This window comes from Hordeum vulgare, chromosome 3H (assembly GCF_904849725.1).
Source record: "Hordeum vulgare subsp. vulgare chromosome 3H, MorexV3_pseudomolecules_assembly, whole genome shotgun sequence".
Taxonomy (NCBI): domain Eukaryota; kingdom Viridiplantae; phylum Streptophyta; class Magnoliopsida; order Poales; family Poaceae; genus Hordeum; species Hordeum vulgare.
In genome coordinates, this window is record NC_058520.1 from 597,126,740 (window position 1) to 597,139,911 (window position 13,172).

Sequence of the window (13,172 nt, forward strand, 5' to 3'; positions counted from 1 at the left end):
ATCTTAGACCCAGATAGATAAGACAAAAAAAATACAAATTGGCAGCTACCATGATTAAAAGCACTTCACTTGGAAACCCCAGCCCCCAGCTCCTCGTCAAACTGGATAACAGAGCTCTCTAACAGCACCGGATGTGGCCTCTGCTCAGTCGTCGCAGACTGCAAGGAGTGGGGCGTCGCCTGCAATGCAGCCACAGCAGACCGCATAATCTCTTTGTCCTCCTCTTTTTGCATCCCTGCACAATGTTTCATAAAGGAACACAAAATATATCATCTCAGCAAACAACTTAATAATCTTACACTCAAAAGTCAAAACAGACACAAATTATAAGCTTCCATATTGCCCAGCTCAAATATGAGATTCCAACTGCCGAGCAATCCAGTAGAAGTACCGCAGTAAATTTTCAGACCTATCTCCCGCTCCCATGGTGATAATACTCACTGCACTCCAGATGTACTTGGGAGAAGGACATAAAAAATGATGTATGGTTTCCAATTCATCCCACAACATAAAATGCAAATTCCCCAACGATCTCCGCCTGTCATGTTATATCCTAAGTTGCTATGGCATTAAGCCAAATCAACCACAACAAAATGGTTTTTTAGCAGGGAGTTATGGTTTCCACAAGTGCTTATAGGGCCTGTTCAGCCAACCACGCAAGGTTATTATACAAAAATGTAATGGTGTATTTTTCAGGATTGTTCAAGACCCCCTTAGGCTATCATCTACCTCACCTAGAGGAGCATTCAGAAGCAGATCACATTCTGCGATGCTGATCCGTGGCAGAGCTAGGAGAGAACGGCAGGGAGGGTAGAGTAGGAAATATGATTGTTTGGGGGCGCTAATGACTACTTTAAAAAGAATCTCCCCTTTGTCAAAAGAATTTTCTCCTGGTCTTATCTGAATTTTCAATCAGTCTTAGGCACCCTGTCATATACGGTAGATATACAGACCTGTAACCGATGCCGCCTTCGCGCGTTGTTCATTGGCCTTTCCATAGAGGTATATGTATAGACCTCCGAAAACAAAAGCACTGCCCAACAAGCTGTCATAAAATAGAAAATTGTATAAAGAGTATGTAGTATAGGTAAACTCAAGATCAAAAGAACCAATCCCTTGTTTTATATCGGTGTTTTCAGAAAATGATGTATAATTTACCTCCCAACAGTAAGGCTTTCACCTAGCAATAACGTTCCTAAAATCATGGTGAAGACCGTCGATAAGGTGCTGAACATGGCTGGAAAAACAGGCCCCCGCTTTTCAACAGCATATAGGTTTAGCCAGTACTTGGCCGCTGTGCCAAGTGCAGCCTATAGATCCAATCACAGGCAATGGCGTTAATGTTAATTCACTTAAATTGATTTAATAATACACAATATTTTTATTTTAAATATTTCAAAACCAAAAGTAATGCTTTCATAGTTCTCAAATAAACCCTTTTGTCGAATAATACACCTACTTCATAGACCTGGTTTATTAGGTTAACAAAGATTGGTTTGCTGAAAGCAAGAGCAAATGGAAACCGAAAAAAATTGATGGAGGGTGGGAGGTTGGAAGAACGAGTGGTGGGGGAAAGTGAAAGATGGAACCTTAGATTCTTTCTAAGTAATAAGGTGCAGGAGAGATAGAGATGGAGAACAGAAAATATGTCTTTTTAAGCCGTGAATCCCTAAATCTTATATGTGGTCACGCATGACTATTGCTAGCCTAGCCGCATCAAGATGATTGCATGTCTTCATAAAGAAATGCATTGTGTGTCTATCTGTGTACCATTTGTGTATGCATACATGTGACAACATAGTGGTTCAATCCATAACGTACATGTTAGCATGTTATGTAAGAATTTTAAATCTTGGCCATTATTATTCCACAAATCGGACGGTGCAAATAATATATGCATATGTGGACGAACGTAGTGATTTTTTTGTCTCTTCTTTTATAATAATATAACTGATGAATACTGATGTACTCCAATGAACTAAATCTAAATCACAACCGAGATATTCTTAGCACTAAGCACATGTCAAGAATAATGTCAAGAATAACTGAGCTGTAATTAATGGATGCGTGTTAGAACTACTGCTGCTCCATCATTTTAAAAACAGTAAAGCAGGTAGTACATACTACAAGGTCATATGTCATCCATAAGTCTATCTATTCTAAAGCTAGTCTAGTGGAATAAAAGTGTAAATAAAGCAGTTAATATCTTGATAGACAATAAGGGTGGACAATGCCAGATCCATTTGAAGCCCGTTTTGATAGTTTACACAATCTTTGGACAAAAAAATCAATACATTCTGAAAAAGACTTACCGAGTACACAATGGTTAGTAGTTGAATGTTCCATCCTATTTGCCAGGCAAGTTTGTGCCTGCTAATAATTATTCCGATGGTGAAAGTTTGTACACCACCCAGAACACATGTCAACACAGAGGACCAATGTTTCCATGGGTACACCTTTAAAACTTTCACCTGAATTATCAACATTTATGCATTATCAACTGTTAAAATTACACATCTAAAGCAAAGAAGAACACGAATAAAATATTGAATTATGATATGCTTTTTTTGGATAAAAATACACACTGGCCTTAGTCCAGAAAACACCAGCTTTGTTCCAAATGGAGAACAGAAAGCTGTGATTGTGGCCAGTAGTTGCTGGACAACACTGAGTATTTCAAGTTGTAACTGTAATTAACTTATGTACATGCTTGTGGTCCTTGTCATGCTATACGAGGTCTAAATAATAAAAAATAGTATGGTCATTGGTACAGGATTTAACAGACCAATCTAGCTTGTTGATTTGATAACAGCATGGACATAGGTACGTCCTGTGGTATTTCAACTTGACTAGTCAGGGATAATTGATGTTTAAATATTTGGGCTATCAGGAGTGCAGCGATGGTTTTCTGCCAGCAGTATATCCGTATAATCAGCTGGTAAGCCTTGTGACTAACCAATTACGCTGGATAATGACAGGCGGGTGGAAGGTAGACTGGAATTATCTCGCTGTCCACAATGTTTGCTCAACGATGCTATATTCATACAGTAGACAAATATCCTGGTTGATAAATGATGATACAAATGTAACTACAAAGGTTCATTTTCAGGACATGATAACATAGCCATCATGCTAGAATCAAGACAATTTCCCGGGTGATCAAGACAAAACAAAACCAATGATTGTTTGTCCCTACTATGCTTGAATGCCATTTATTGGTATGAACATATTCACGATCTTATTACGTTGGTGCGTACATCTAGTGATGATAGGTTACCAGAAGTATTTGAATTTACATGACATGACCGAACAAACCTGTATAGGGTACCAAAGTGCATAGCTGCTGAAAGCACCAAGCAAAATCAAGGTGCCCCTCAAATGATGCGTTCCAGCAGCTCCATTAGAATCTTTTGGGGTCCCTCTTATAATTGAAGACCAGAGATGCAATTCCTTTCCTTTGTAAAGACTTATTAGTAGAGCCCCACCAAAACAAACGAATACTCCAATCACTTTCGCACTGCCGTCCTTGGATTTTAGGCGCAACTTCTCCATCCTGCCAAATTCAATTCACATTTTTTAATCTGAAGTGAGATACTTAACGGAACTATAATGTCCATTATGTGCATTAGTTCGTATGTAAACATGTAAAATTGTATCACGCGGTTATTTTGTTGTGTTCAGGTGGTTCTAATTTATTAACTGTCTATCACATATTTACTCGTAACCATAATAAAGAAACTCTGTTAATTAGAAACATTATTATGCATGTTTCAGAAATACTTTTTCTTTCAGTATTTAGTATGTTGTTGAAGCAAATTAATTTGATCGTTCAAATAATGATGTTGATAACAGGAGAATAACATGCATATGAAATTCTATTTTATTGCTTCAAACAATTTAATCATTGTAAATTATTGGATTATTATATCTATTGGTAAAATAAATTTAATAATAGTATAATAAAATTATAATTTTTACTCAGACTGTTCCTAGAATTTATCAAACTTGTACTAATGAAAGCAACTAGAGGTTCACTGGCGTCCGTACGCATATATTTATGAAGTTTAAGATGGTATCTTTTTTTGCATGTATAAGATAATATAATTTTAGCTCATATAATTTCTCAGAAGGTTCTTATAATGTTTAAGACATATATTTATAGTTTTATTATGTTTATAAAAAAATGAAGATGTGTGACTTGTACTTTGCAAAGCAGCAGTATCATAATTACATAAATATCATTGACTACCAACATTTGGCTAACTTATCGAAAAGAAAACAATTTACATTTGAATATCAACTACTGGAAAATACGATTAAAACAAAATTGTTAAAAAATCTATATAATATCCTCATATGCAGTTATTCTTTTCAATACTAGACATTTATGTTAAGAGGAAAGACTGTTTTACCCCAGCATTATCGACAAGATAAAAGTGAAAAGTGGAGTCAAACTTGAGAATATCACAGCATAGGAGGCAGCTGTGTCCCGTAGTCCATAGTAGTACAAAGCCATGGGCAACGAATATCTGTACAAATTAAATATATGATCAACACATTCATGTTTTCTGTTAATCTTATACATAAACTTAAAATCAAAATATTGCATCACATATTCAATCTAACCGAATAAAGTCACAAAACTGACTAATCGGAAATCATGCATCTTAATCTCTTATTCAGTTTGAGATTATAAACAAACAAAACACAACATTTTTTTGATGAGTCTGGTAAAACAAGCTTTTCATTTATAGTTTTGGAGAGATTTTGATGAAAAATTGCCAGCAAAAAAGATTTGAAGATCCCTCAAGGCGAGTTTCTGTTTTGCCATGGTGTAGGTGTGTCAACTGAACTAATTGGAAACCGCTTGGTTCATCATTGGACCGACATACAGAAAATTGATAGAAGTTATATACCTCATCGCAAATTTAACTCACTAAGAACCATGAGAATCAGGGACAAAAACATATATGAACTTCAGAACACCAAAAAATGATTATTTGTGCAAAGGAAAGTTTTTAGGATAGTAGATGAAGGGTATACCCGACAAAAGCATTGATGAAGAGCCATCCAAGAGTCGTCATATTCAATTCCCTCCACTTCCCACTGCAATTATGTCATTTGATTGAGCCAATTTTTAGCAAATATAGTAGCTCGTTTCCATATAAGATAAAAAATGAATAGAAAAATGGTCTAACCTTTCGAAGAATAGAGCAAACGGTATGATGAAAATAGAAGCAAGAAAACTTCGATAACATAGCAATGAGAAGACGAACATGCCACCATCAAGTGCGACCTTGCCTAGCAGTATAGTCCCTGTGTTGAACAGCTCCACAAAGATCACACATAGAGCTGGTTTCCATCTGCTGCCTCCTGTGTAAAATGCATCCATGCATTAGATGAGGATTCTGCAACGTCCACTTGTTTATTCTCTTCTCAACTCCCTATTACCCTTTTTCATCTTCTCTATTAAGTTTTTCAAAAACATAAAATATACTTCGAGCAATTCATTCATGCATCTGAAAAGAAAAAAATAGCAACGAACTTTTTCGCTCTAGAATTCAGAAATTGCACTAACAAATTTTTCACCAAATTCACTATATAGATTTCAGAAATCGTATTAAAAACTTTGGAACAAGATCTGAAGTCATAATAGAAAAGGTAGGTAATTAATTTTGTGATGGAGAAAAAGTTTGATGCATGGCCGGTCATGGCCATGATTTTACCACTAAGTGGTTGTTTGGATAAAGAATGTAAGCGTCTAGTTTTAGTAAAACTCATTTTAGAGAGATTTTTAGGAAAACCAGTTTTGCCAACAATTCGGTTTGGAATAAGTATATGTAAAATCTTGATTGGATAAGAAAATGGTAAAACAAGTTTAAAAAATTCTTTGTTCGGAAGTCCCTTCGACCATCATATGGTCGCAATCAATCCTTAAGCCATCTCCCGCTCCTTTTTTTTCTCTCTCACAACATTCCAGGAGCTGCACCGAACGCCCAGAAAGCTAACGGACGGCCACAACCACGGCGGCAGCGCCACCCTGCCTGGTACTTTGCTTTTGTGCCGCCGTGCAGCTCCCCTTCCTCCCCTCGCCTGCGTCCTCCTCCTCCCGACTGTTTCCTGAAACTCTAGACACCGTGCCGAGCACCTGCCGTGCACGGTCGCTCCACTTAGCCACAAGCGTCGCCGCTCTTCCAACCCTGACGAGTAGCTCCACACCTTCATCACGGACGTCTGGCCTTCCGCCGCGAATCAATCGACTATCCCGAGCACCCATTTTACCTTTTCTCAGCCTTCTCCTCCAACCCGTGTGAGTAGCTCCACGCCAGCCGGTCCTAAGATTTTGGGGGCCCGGGGAGGAACTAAACTTGGGGCCCTCAACGCCCATACCGACTGTGCGTGTGCATCCGATGAATTACCTACATTGTTGGAGCCACTTACATTGTTATGGTCGATGTTGGTGTTGACATTTTCTTCTTGCCGTAATATTCCAAATTCCCATTAGTTGGTTGTTCTTCCTATCTGACCACTAACGCCAACTCACTATCTGAGTTTATCGAAGCAGTGGAAGCACGAGTATCACACTATCACTACAGAAAAAATTCTGAATATCTTTGCTGTGTGATTGTACGAGTTATCAACATTTTTTTCCTTTGCCTTTTATCGATATCCGATGCATACTTTATAGACAACATGATAACATGCAGTACTGGAAAAAAATGCATCAATTGTTGAACTGCATCCAGTGAACAGCAATCGGTGCCGAGAGAGAGTCTAGACTCTGGAGATTCTCAGACGGAGAACAAGCAAAGCGCGGCGTGCCGATCAGACGATGGAGGCCCCAGGAATTGAAATCCACGGTGGCGAACTAGATTAAGAAGGAAACTAGCAGGGCGCGACAGTACGGCGTCGGCGGCGGCAAACTGGATTAGGAAGGAAATTAGGAGGAGGCGGCAGTACGACGTCGACGGCCTGAGGGCTGGGAATCGCTGTGTGATGAAAATATGGAAGAGGAAAGGGTCGTCAGATTGGATCGATTGCCCTGAATCAAGGAATCGCTGCCCCGTGGTCTTGTGCATGCTGCTGCTTGTAACTCATCCTGAAGCCCAGCCCTTTGACTTGTTTCTCACCAACAGCAGAAGGGCCTATACGGTAAATAACCCTGATGGGGCCCTGGAGTAAACTCCCAGGTAGTACGCACGCACATAGCCTATGCGGCATGGCCCAGGCAGAGGCAGGCTGACGAAGACGCGCAGCAAGCAGCAGCCCATGACTGCTGAGTTTGTTTTCCAGTTTCCTTTGCGATCGATCGTAGGCGCACATCACCCCCGCAGAGAGAGATCCATACTCGACCTGTGTTTTAAAAAAAAAGATCTATGCTCGACCTGGCTCTGCATAACCATCGTCGCCGAAGCCGGTATTATAGCGCACAACGCCGTGTTGTTTCTTCCGCAGTCCACGCCTAATTCCCGTCCCTATCCGCAACCGCGTCAAGGCCACTACCGCCGATGGAGGAGGAGCATGCAAATAGGCTCGTTATAACTTATAAGGCTCTGGTAACTTGGTAAGGATGGAATTGAATCCTGTAGGGTTGTATATGGATTCCGTAGTCCACGCCAAACTCCAGTTTCCTTCGCTTCTTATTGAATCGGGTATGGTTGTTTGGATTTTAAGATATCTATCTAAACTTTCTTACTCCCGGCGGAAAGATTGTAGTTGGCACGAGCAGGATTTTCGCTTGGCATTCAAAAATTGTGAGCCATTATGTCATAGTTTGATTACAAAAATTGGAATACGGGATGACGCATGTCTCCTAAATCAAGATTAATCAGTAAGCTGTGTCAAATTATTTATTAACTCGATAATCACTTTTTATGGTTTTGTGATGATGCTGTAGAAACATTATATACAAGGCACACTGATGGTTAGGTCTCCGGGATCAAAGTGGATAGAAAAAGTTGCTTTTGGTCCTGCAGGTGATATGAAGTAATATATACTGAATCTTCAGTACAACGATATTTTTTTCATATAGGTTATGACATTTGAACCATTTATACGTTTTATCTCTAGGTCTTACAAGATGTTTCTAATGCTTAGGGAAGAAAACATTTTATCAAGGACATGTACAAGGAAGCCCTCCGTGTGTTGATGATGCTCGAGGTATTCTACCTTAGTCCTACTATAAGAAGGTCTAAATTAACGGGCGATCGATCATGTGTACGTACCTTGGATCTCCAGATCATGTGTACGTACCTTGGATCTCCACGACGGCGTCCGTGTCCGTGTCTTGGCCTGGGGACGCACATACTTTATTAACACTACGGCTGACAAGGCCGCCTCGCTTGTTCTCAGTGTATCCCTTTGAGGCCGCGTGGAGGATTGGAGAGGGAAGCCGGCACGAGCTGGAAGCTCCGGCGGCCACCGTAGGGTGAGCGGAAGAGACGGGCAACGCACTCTCCATAGTGGAGAGGGGAGGCTCTGCGGGCAGCGGCGAGAGCGGACGCTGTGCGGGCAGCGGTAGCTGTCTTGGAATCGTCTGGTTGTTCTGATGGAGGGTTGAGTGCAATAGTAGATCGCATTGTATAGGCTAATCTCTGGACAGGTTGGGACATCTGGAAGACCAAAAAAATATCTCTTCTTTCTAACTACCTCCACGTACGCTTCGGGACAGGATTTCTTTTCTGTTTGAGTCATTCAGCCCTAATTACTTCACGCCGCACATTGCTGCTGCATGAGTATGTTCCGTGGTCGGTGTAAAAGATCAAAATCGATCCACGTCTAGGTCAAGCACGTTCCAAAAACTTGTAAAGTTGTAATAGAACCATGCAAAAAAAAAAACTTGATATGCATTCGTACCTAGAAAAAAATTGAGAGTACAACTAGAAGGGAAAATTATTACCTTCCATGGACGGATCCGGGCAATCTGTCCACCGTCTCATCCGTCGATCTTTCTCCATCCCGCGCCCAACAATTTTCTGAAACTTGGCAGTTGTTTCAGAAACTGCCCAGTCCGTGCCTTCACATTGGCCTTGGCTCGACGACCTCGCGCCGCCGTCTGCGTGGAGCCCCGTCGCCCTCCGCCGTCGGCCTGCCTTGGCCCCGCGCGCCCTTCGTCGCCGGCCTGCCGTGGCCCCGCACGCCCTCCGTCGTCGGCCTGCCGTGGCCCCGCCGCCCCTGCTCGCCGGCCTGCCCGTGGCCCTGCGTCCCTCTGCCGCCCTCCGTTGCCGACCTGCTCCGCAACTGAGTTCTGCAACCCGACCTTTGTTGCAAAAAAATTCGCAACACGATATTTGTTGACAAAATTTCTTTCGCAAACAGTACCTATTTTGCAGAAAGTCGAAAAAAGATTTTGTAACAAAGTCATTGTTTCTGGAACTCAATCCTTGTTTTAGGAATTTAATGGAACTCGATCGTTGTTTCAAGATTTTTGGGTGAGGGGAGGCGACGAATGGGACGACTTCGGCGTACATCCAACGAATGTTAAGATGGCAGATGTTTACTAAAGATCCGCCGATGGACACGTAGCAACCCCTTTATAAAAGACAAAATTTGAATTACAAGTGTTGAGTATATTGATTATTACGAAATATGAGATAGACTAGGATTTGTGCTACCTTGCCTTGTACTCCAAGTTGATCATTGTACTCCTATATATGCTCATGAGCCTCAAGCAATACAACAACTATTCCATCAATCCTCTATTCTTCCTTCAACATGGTATCTGCCGTAAGTTCCTAGACCTAGCCGCCGCTCGTTGCTTCCGCCCCGCGCGCCGCCCTGGGGCGGTCCGCCGGGACCGCGTCGTCCCATTGACTGGCTGCCCTAGTGTAGTGCCCCAAGTGTAGAACCTTCCCTATTTGGAACCTGTTGCATGTGGGTCCACCTTGTGAGAGATTATGATGTTAAGATTGGTTCCATGATTTCATGTGTGTTCCTTCTATTTCCTTCTCATGCATGCATGCATATTATATCATTGCATGCCCTTTTTCTTGTGTTGTGCACTATGATTTTCTCGTGGTGTTAGTAATAGATGTAGGTGGTGATCTTGTGGTTAGCTACCTTGTGATTTCAGGTGTTGATGTCATGTGATGTTGGTGTGTGGTGTGTAGAAGTGGTGGCTTGGGTTTATCAAAGCTCAATGCAATTTGAAAATCTTTTCCCTCTCCTATTATCTCTTGTTCAAAATTCCTTCTTCCCAGCAGCAACTTAAAAATGTCTTGAGCCTAAAGGTTATTGTGGAGATGTTGGTGTGATGAGTTGGATTTTTATTCTTGGTCTTGGGGTGAATACATATCACAAAACAGATTAAATATATGCTGTTTTGGATTTATGAAATTAGCCCCATAAATGCTGGAAGTTTTTAGTTAAATAGCTGGTGCATTTTCGGGTCCATGGCATTTTTCCTTTTTATTTTATCTATGTTATTTTGTCCTATGCCTTTTTTTCTTTCTCTGTTTAAATTTTAAAAGGAAATGGACAGAGGGGTCTATTTCCCTATCTGGCGCGCTAAGTGGGCTTCCTCCCACCTAGCGGCCCACTTCTCCTCCCTCCCTTGCAGCCTGTCGCGCGTCCGTCGTCGTTCTCCTGCTTTCCAGCGAGGCAGTGGGTCCCTTTGGTCAGCCTCTCTCTCCCATTCCCCTCTGTTTCACCAGAGAGAGCACGCACACATGGCCACCGCGCGCCCCTCGCTTCCCCTCTCGCCCTATAAAGCCCCTTGGCGTCCGTGCCTTGGCTAGGGTTCCCCCTTCCGCCGCCGCTCCACCCAGATCTTGTTGGAATTATGCCCTAGAGGCAATAATAAATATGGTTATTATTATAATTCCTGTATCAAGATAATCGTTTATTATCCATGCTATAATTGTATTGAATGAAGACTCATTTACATGTGTGGATACATAGACAAAACACCGTCCCTAGCAAGCCTCTAGTTGGCTAGCCAGTTAATCAAAGATAGTCAGTGTCTTCTGATTATGAACAAGGTGTTGTTGCTTGATAACTGGATCACGTCATTAGGAGAATCACGTGATGGAGTAGACCCAAACTAATAGACGTAGCATGTTGATCGTGTCATTTTGTTGCTACTGTTTTCTGCGTGTCAAGTATTTATTCCTATGACCATGATATCATATAACTCACTGACACCGAAGGAGTGCTTTGTGTGTATCAAACGTCGCAACGTAACTGGGTGACTATAAATATGCTCTACAGGTATCTCCGAAGGTGTTAGTTGAGTTAGTATGGATCAAGACTGGGATTTGTCACTCCGTGTGACGGAGAGGTATCTCGGGGCCCATTCGGTAATACAACATCACACACAAGCCTTGCAAGCAATGTAACTTAGTGTAAGTTGCGGGATCTTGTATTACGGAACGAGTAAAGAGACTTGCCGGTAAACGAGATTGAAATAGGTATACGGATACTGACGATCGAATCTCGGACAAGTAACATACCGAAGGACAAAGGGAATGACATATGGGATTATATGAATCCTTGGCACTAAGGTTCAAACGATAAGATCTTCGTAGAATATGTAGGATCCAATATGGGCATCCAGGTCCCGCTATTGGATATTGACCGAGAAGTCTCTCGGGTCATGTCTACATAGTTCTCGAACCCGCAGGGTCTGCACACTTAAGGTTCGACGTTGTTTTATGCGTATTACAGTTATATGGTTGGTTACCGAATGTTGCTCGGAGTCCCGGATGAGATCACGGACGTCACGAGGGTTTCCGAAATGGTACGGAAACGAAGATTGATATATAGGATGACCTCATTTGATTACCGGAAGGTTTTCGGAGTTACCGGGAATGTACCGGGAATGACGAATGGGTTCCGGGAGTTCGCCGGGGGGGGGGGGGGGCAACCCACCCCGGGGAAGCCCATAGGCCTTGAGGGTGACACACCAACCCTTAGTGGGTTGGTGGGACAGCCCAAAAGGGCCCTATGCGCCAAGAAGAGAAAATCAAGAGAAAAAAAAAGAGGAGGTGGGAAGGAAGGGAAGGACTCCCTCCCACCAAACCAAGTCCAACTCGGTTTGGGGGGGGGGGGGGAGTCTTCCCCCCTTGGCTCGGCCGACCCCCTTGGGGCTCCTTGAGCCCGAAGGCAAGGTCCCCTCCCTCCCACTTATATATACGGAGGTTTTAGGGCTGATTTGAGACGACTTTTCCACGGCAACCCGACCACATACCTCCACGGTTTTTCCTCTAGATCGCGTTTCTGCGGAGCTCGGGCGGAGCCCTGCTGAGACAAGGCCATCACCAACCTCCGGAGCGCCGTCACGCTGCTGGAGAACTCTTCTACCTCTCCGTATCTCTTGCTGGATCAAGAAGGCCGAGATCATCGTCGAGTTGTACGTGTGCTGAACGCGGAGGTGCCGTCCGTTCGGTACTAGATCGTGGGACTGATCACGGGATTGTTCGCGGGGCGGATCGAGGGACGTGAGGACGTTCCACTACATCAACCGCGTTCACTAACGCTTCTGCTGTACGATCTACAAGGGTACGTAGATCACTCATCCCCTCTCGTAGATGGACATCACCATGATAGGTCTTCGTGCACGTAGGAAAATTTTTGTTTCCCATGCGACGTTCCCCAACAGATCTCACCTCCCTCCTCTCTGAAGCGTCGCAGTAAGGTATGCGAGGCGGATCCACCATGGCCGACGGGTGAAGGGGGTCACCGTCGTCGCTGTGGCACCTCCTCCTCCACGTCGAGAGGTCCAGGAGCTCGCGGGCCTCTCCACGGGCTCATTCCCGCCGCTAGGTCGTCGTCCCCGACTCTGCTTCATCTTCCTCCCGGAGGCCCTCCTTCTCCGACGAGCTCCGCCGCCACGCGCCCTTCTTCCTGCTACTTCCTCTTTGGCCGCTTCTTCATCGTCCCGTACGTAAGCCAGTACTCCTCCTTCCTCCTTCCTGTGCTAGTTCGAGCACCGTAGCTGTAGGTTCGTTGCGCGCGTGCCTCTATAGCCAGAGCTGTTGGTCACCATCGACACGCCGTTGTAGCGCCCCTCGGGAGTAGTTAGGTTTTGGAATGGGTTCATGTGGGTGTGGACTTCCTCCCCCCCCACGATCCGGAGTTGTATTCGGCTCGCAGCGCCGGCGAGACCCTCCCCTGTTCCGACCAGTCGCCGGTAGCAGATGAGCAGGGGGTTGTCCTCTTCTGTTTCGCAGCGC

At 43.6% G+C, this 13,172-nt stretch overlaps 1 protein-coding gene and 1 long non-coding RNA gene across 2 annotated transcripts; one reads left to right on the forward strand and one right to left on the reverse strand.

The window, feature by feature from the left end:
- Positions 1-8,461, reverse strand: LOC123445500 (WAT1-related protein At5g64700-like). The gene is made up of 9 exons (XM_045122490.1): positions 8,254-8,461; positions 5,199-5,373; positions 5,044-5,106; positions 4,413-4,529; positions 3,316-3,553; positions 2,313-2,471; positions 1,159-1,310; positions 954-1,045; positions 1-235 (listed from the first exon to the last, which is right to left on the reverse strand). The coding sequence occupies exons 1-9, from the start codon at positions 8,459-8,461 to the stop codon at positions 66-68; spliced, it is 1,374 nt and encodes a 457-aa protein (XP_044978425.1). The 3' UTR covers positions 1-65.
- On the forward strand, positions 7,252-8,645 carry LOC123445502. The gene is made up of 3 exons (XR_006631102.1): positions 7,252-7,976; positions 8,071-8,160; positions 8,353-8,645. It is a non-coding gene; the product is annotated as an uncharacterized LOC123445502 (long non-coding RNA).
- Positions 8,646-13,172: the final 4,527 nt, after the last annotated feature.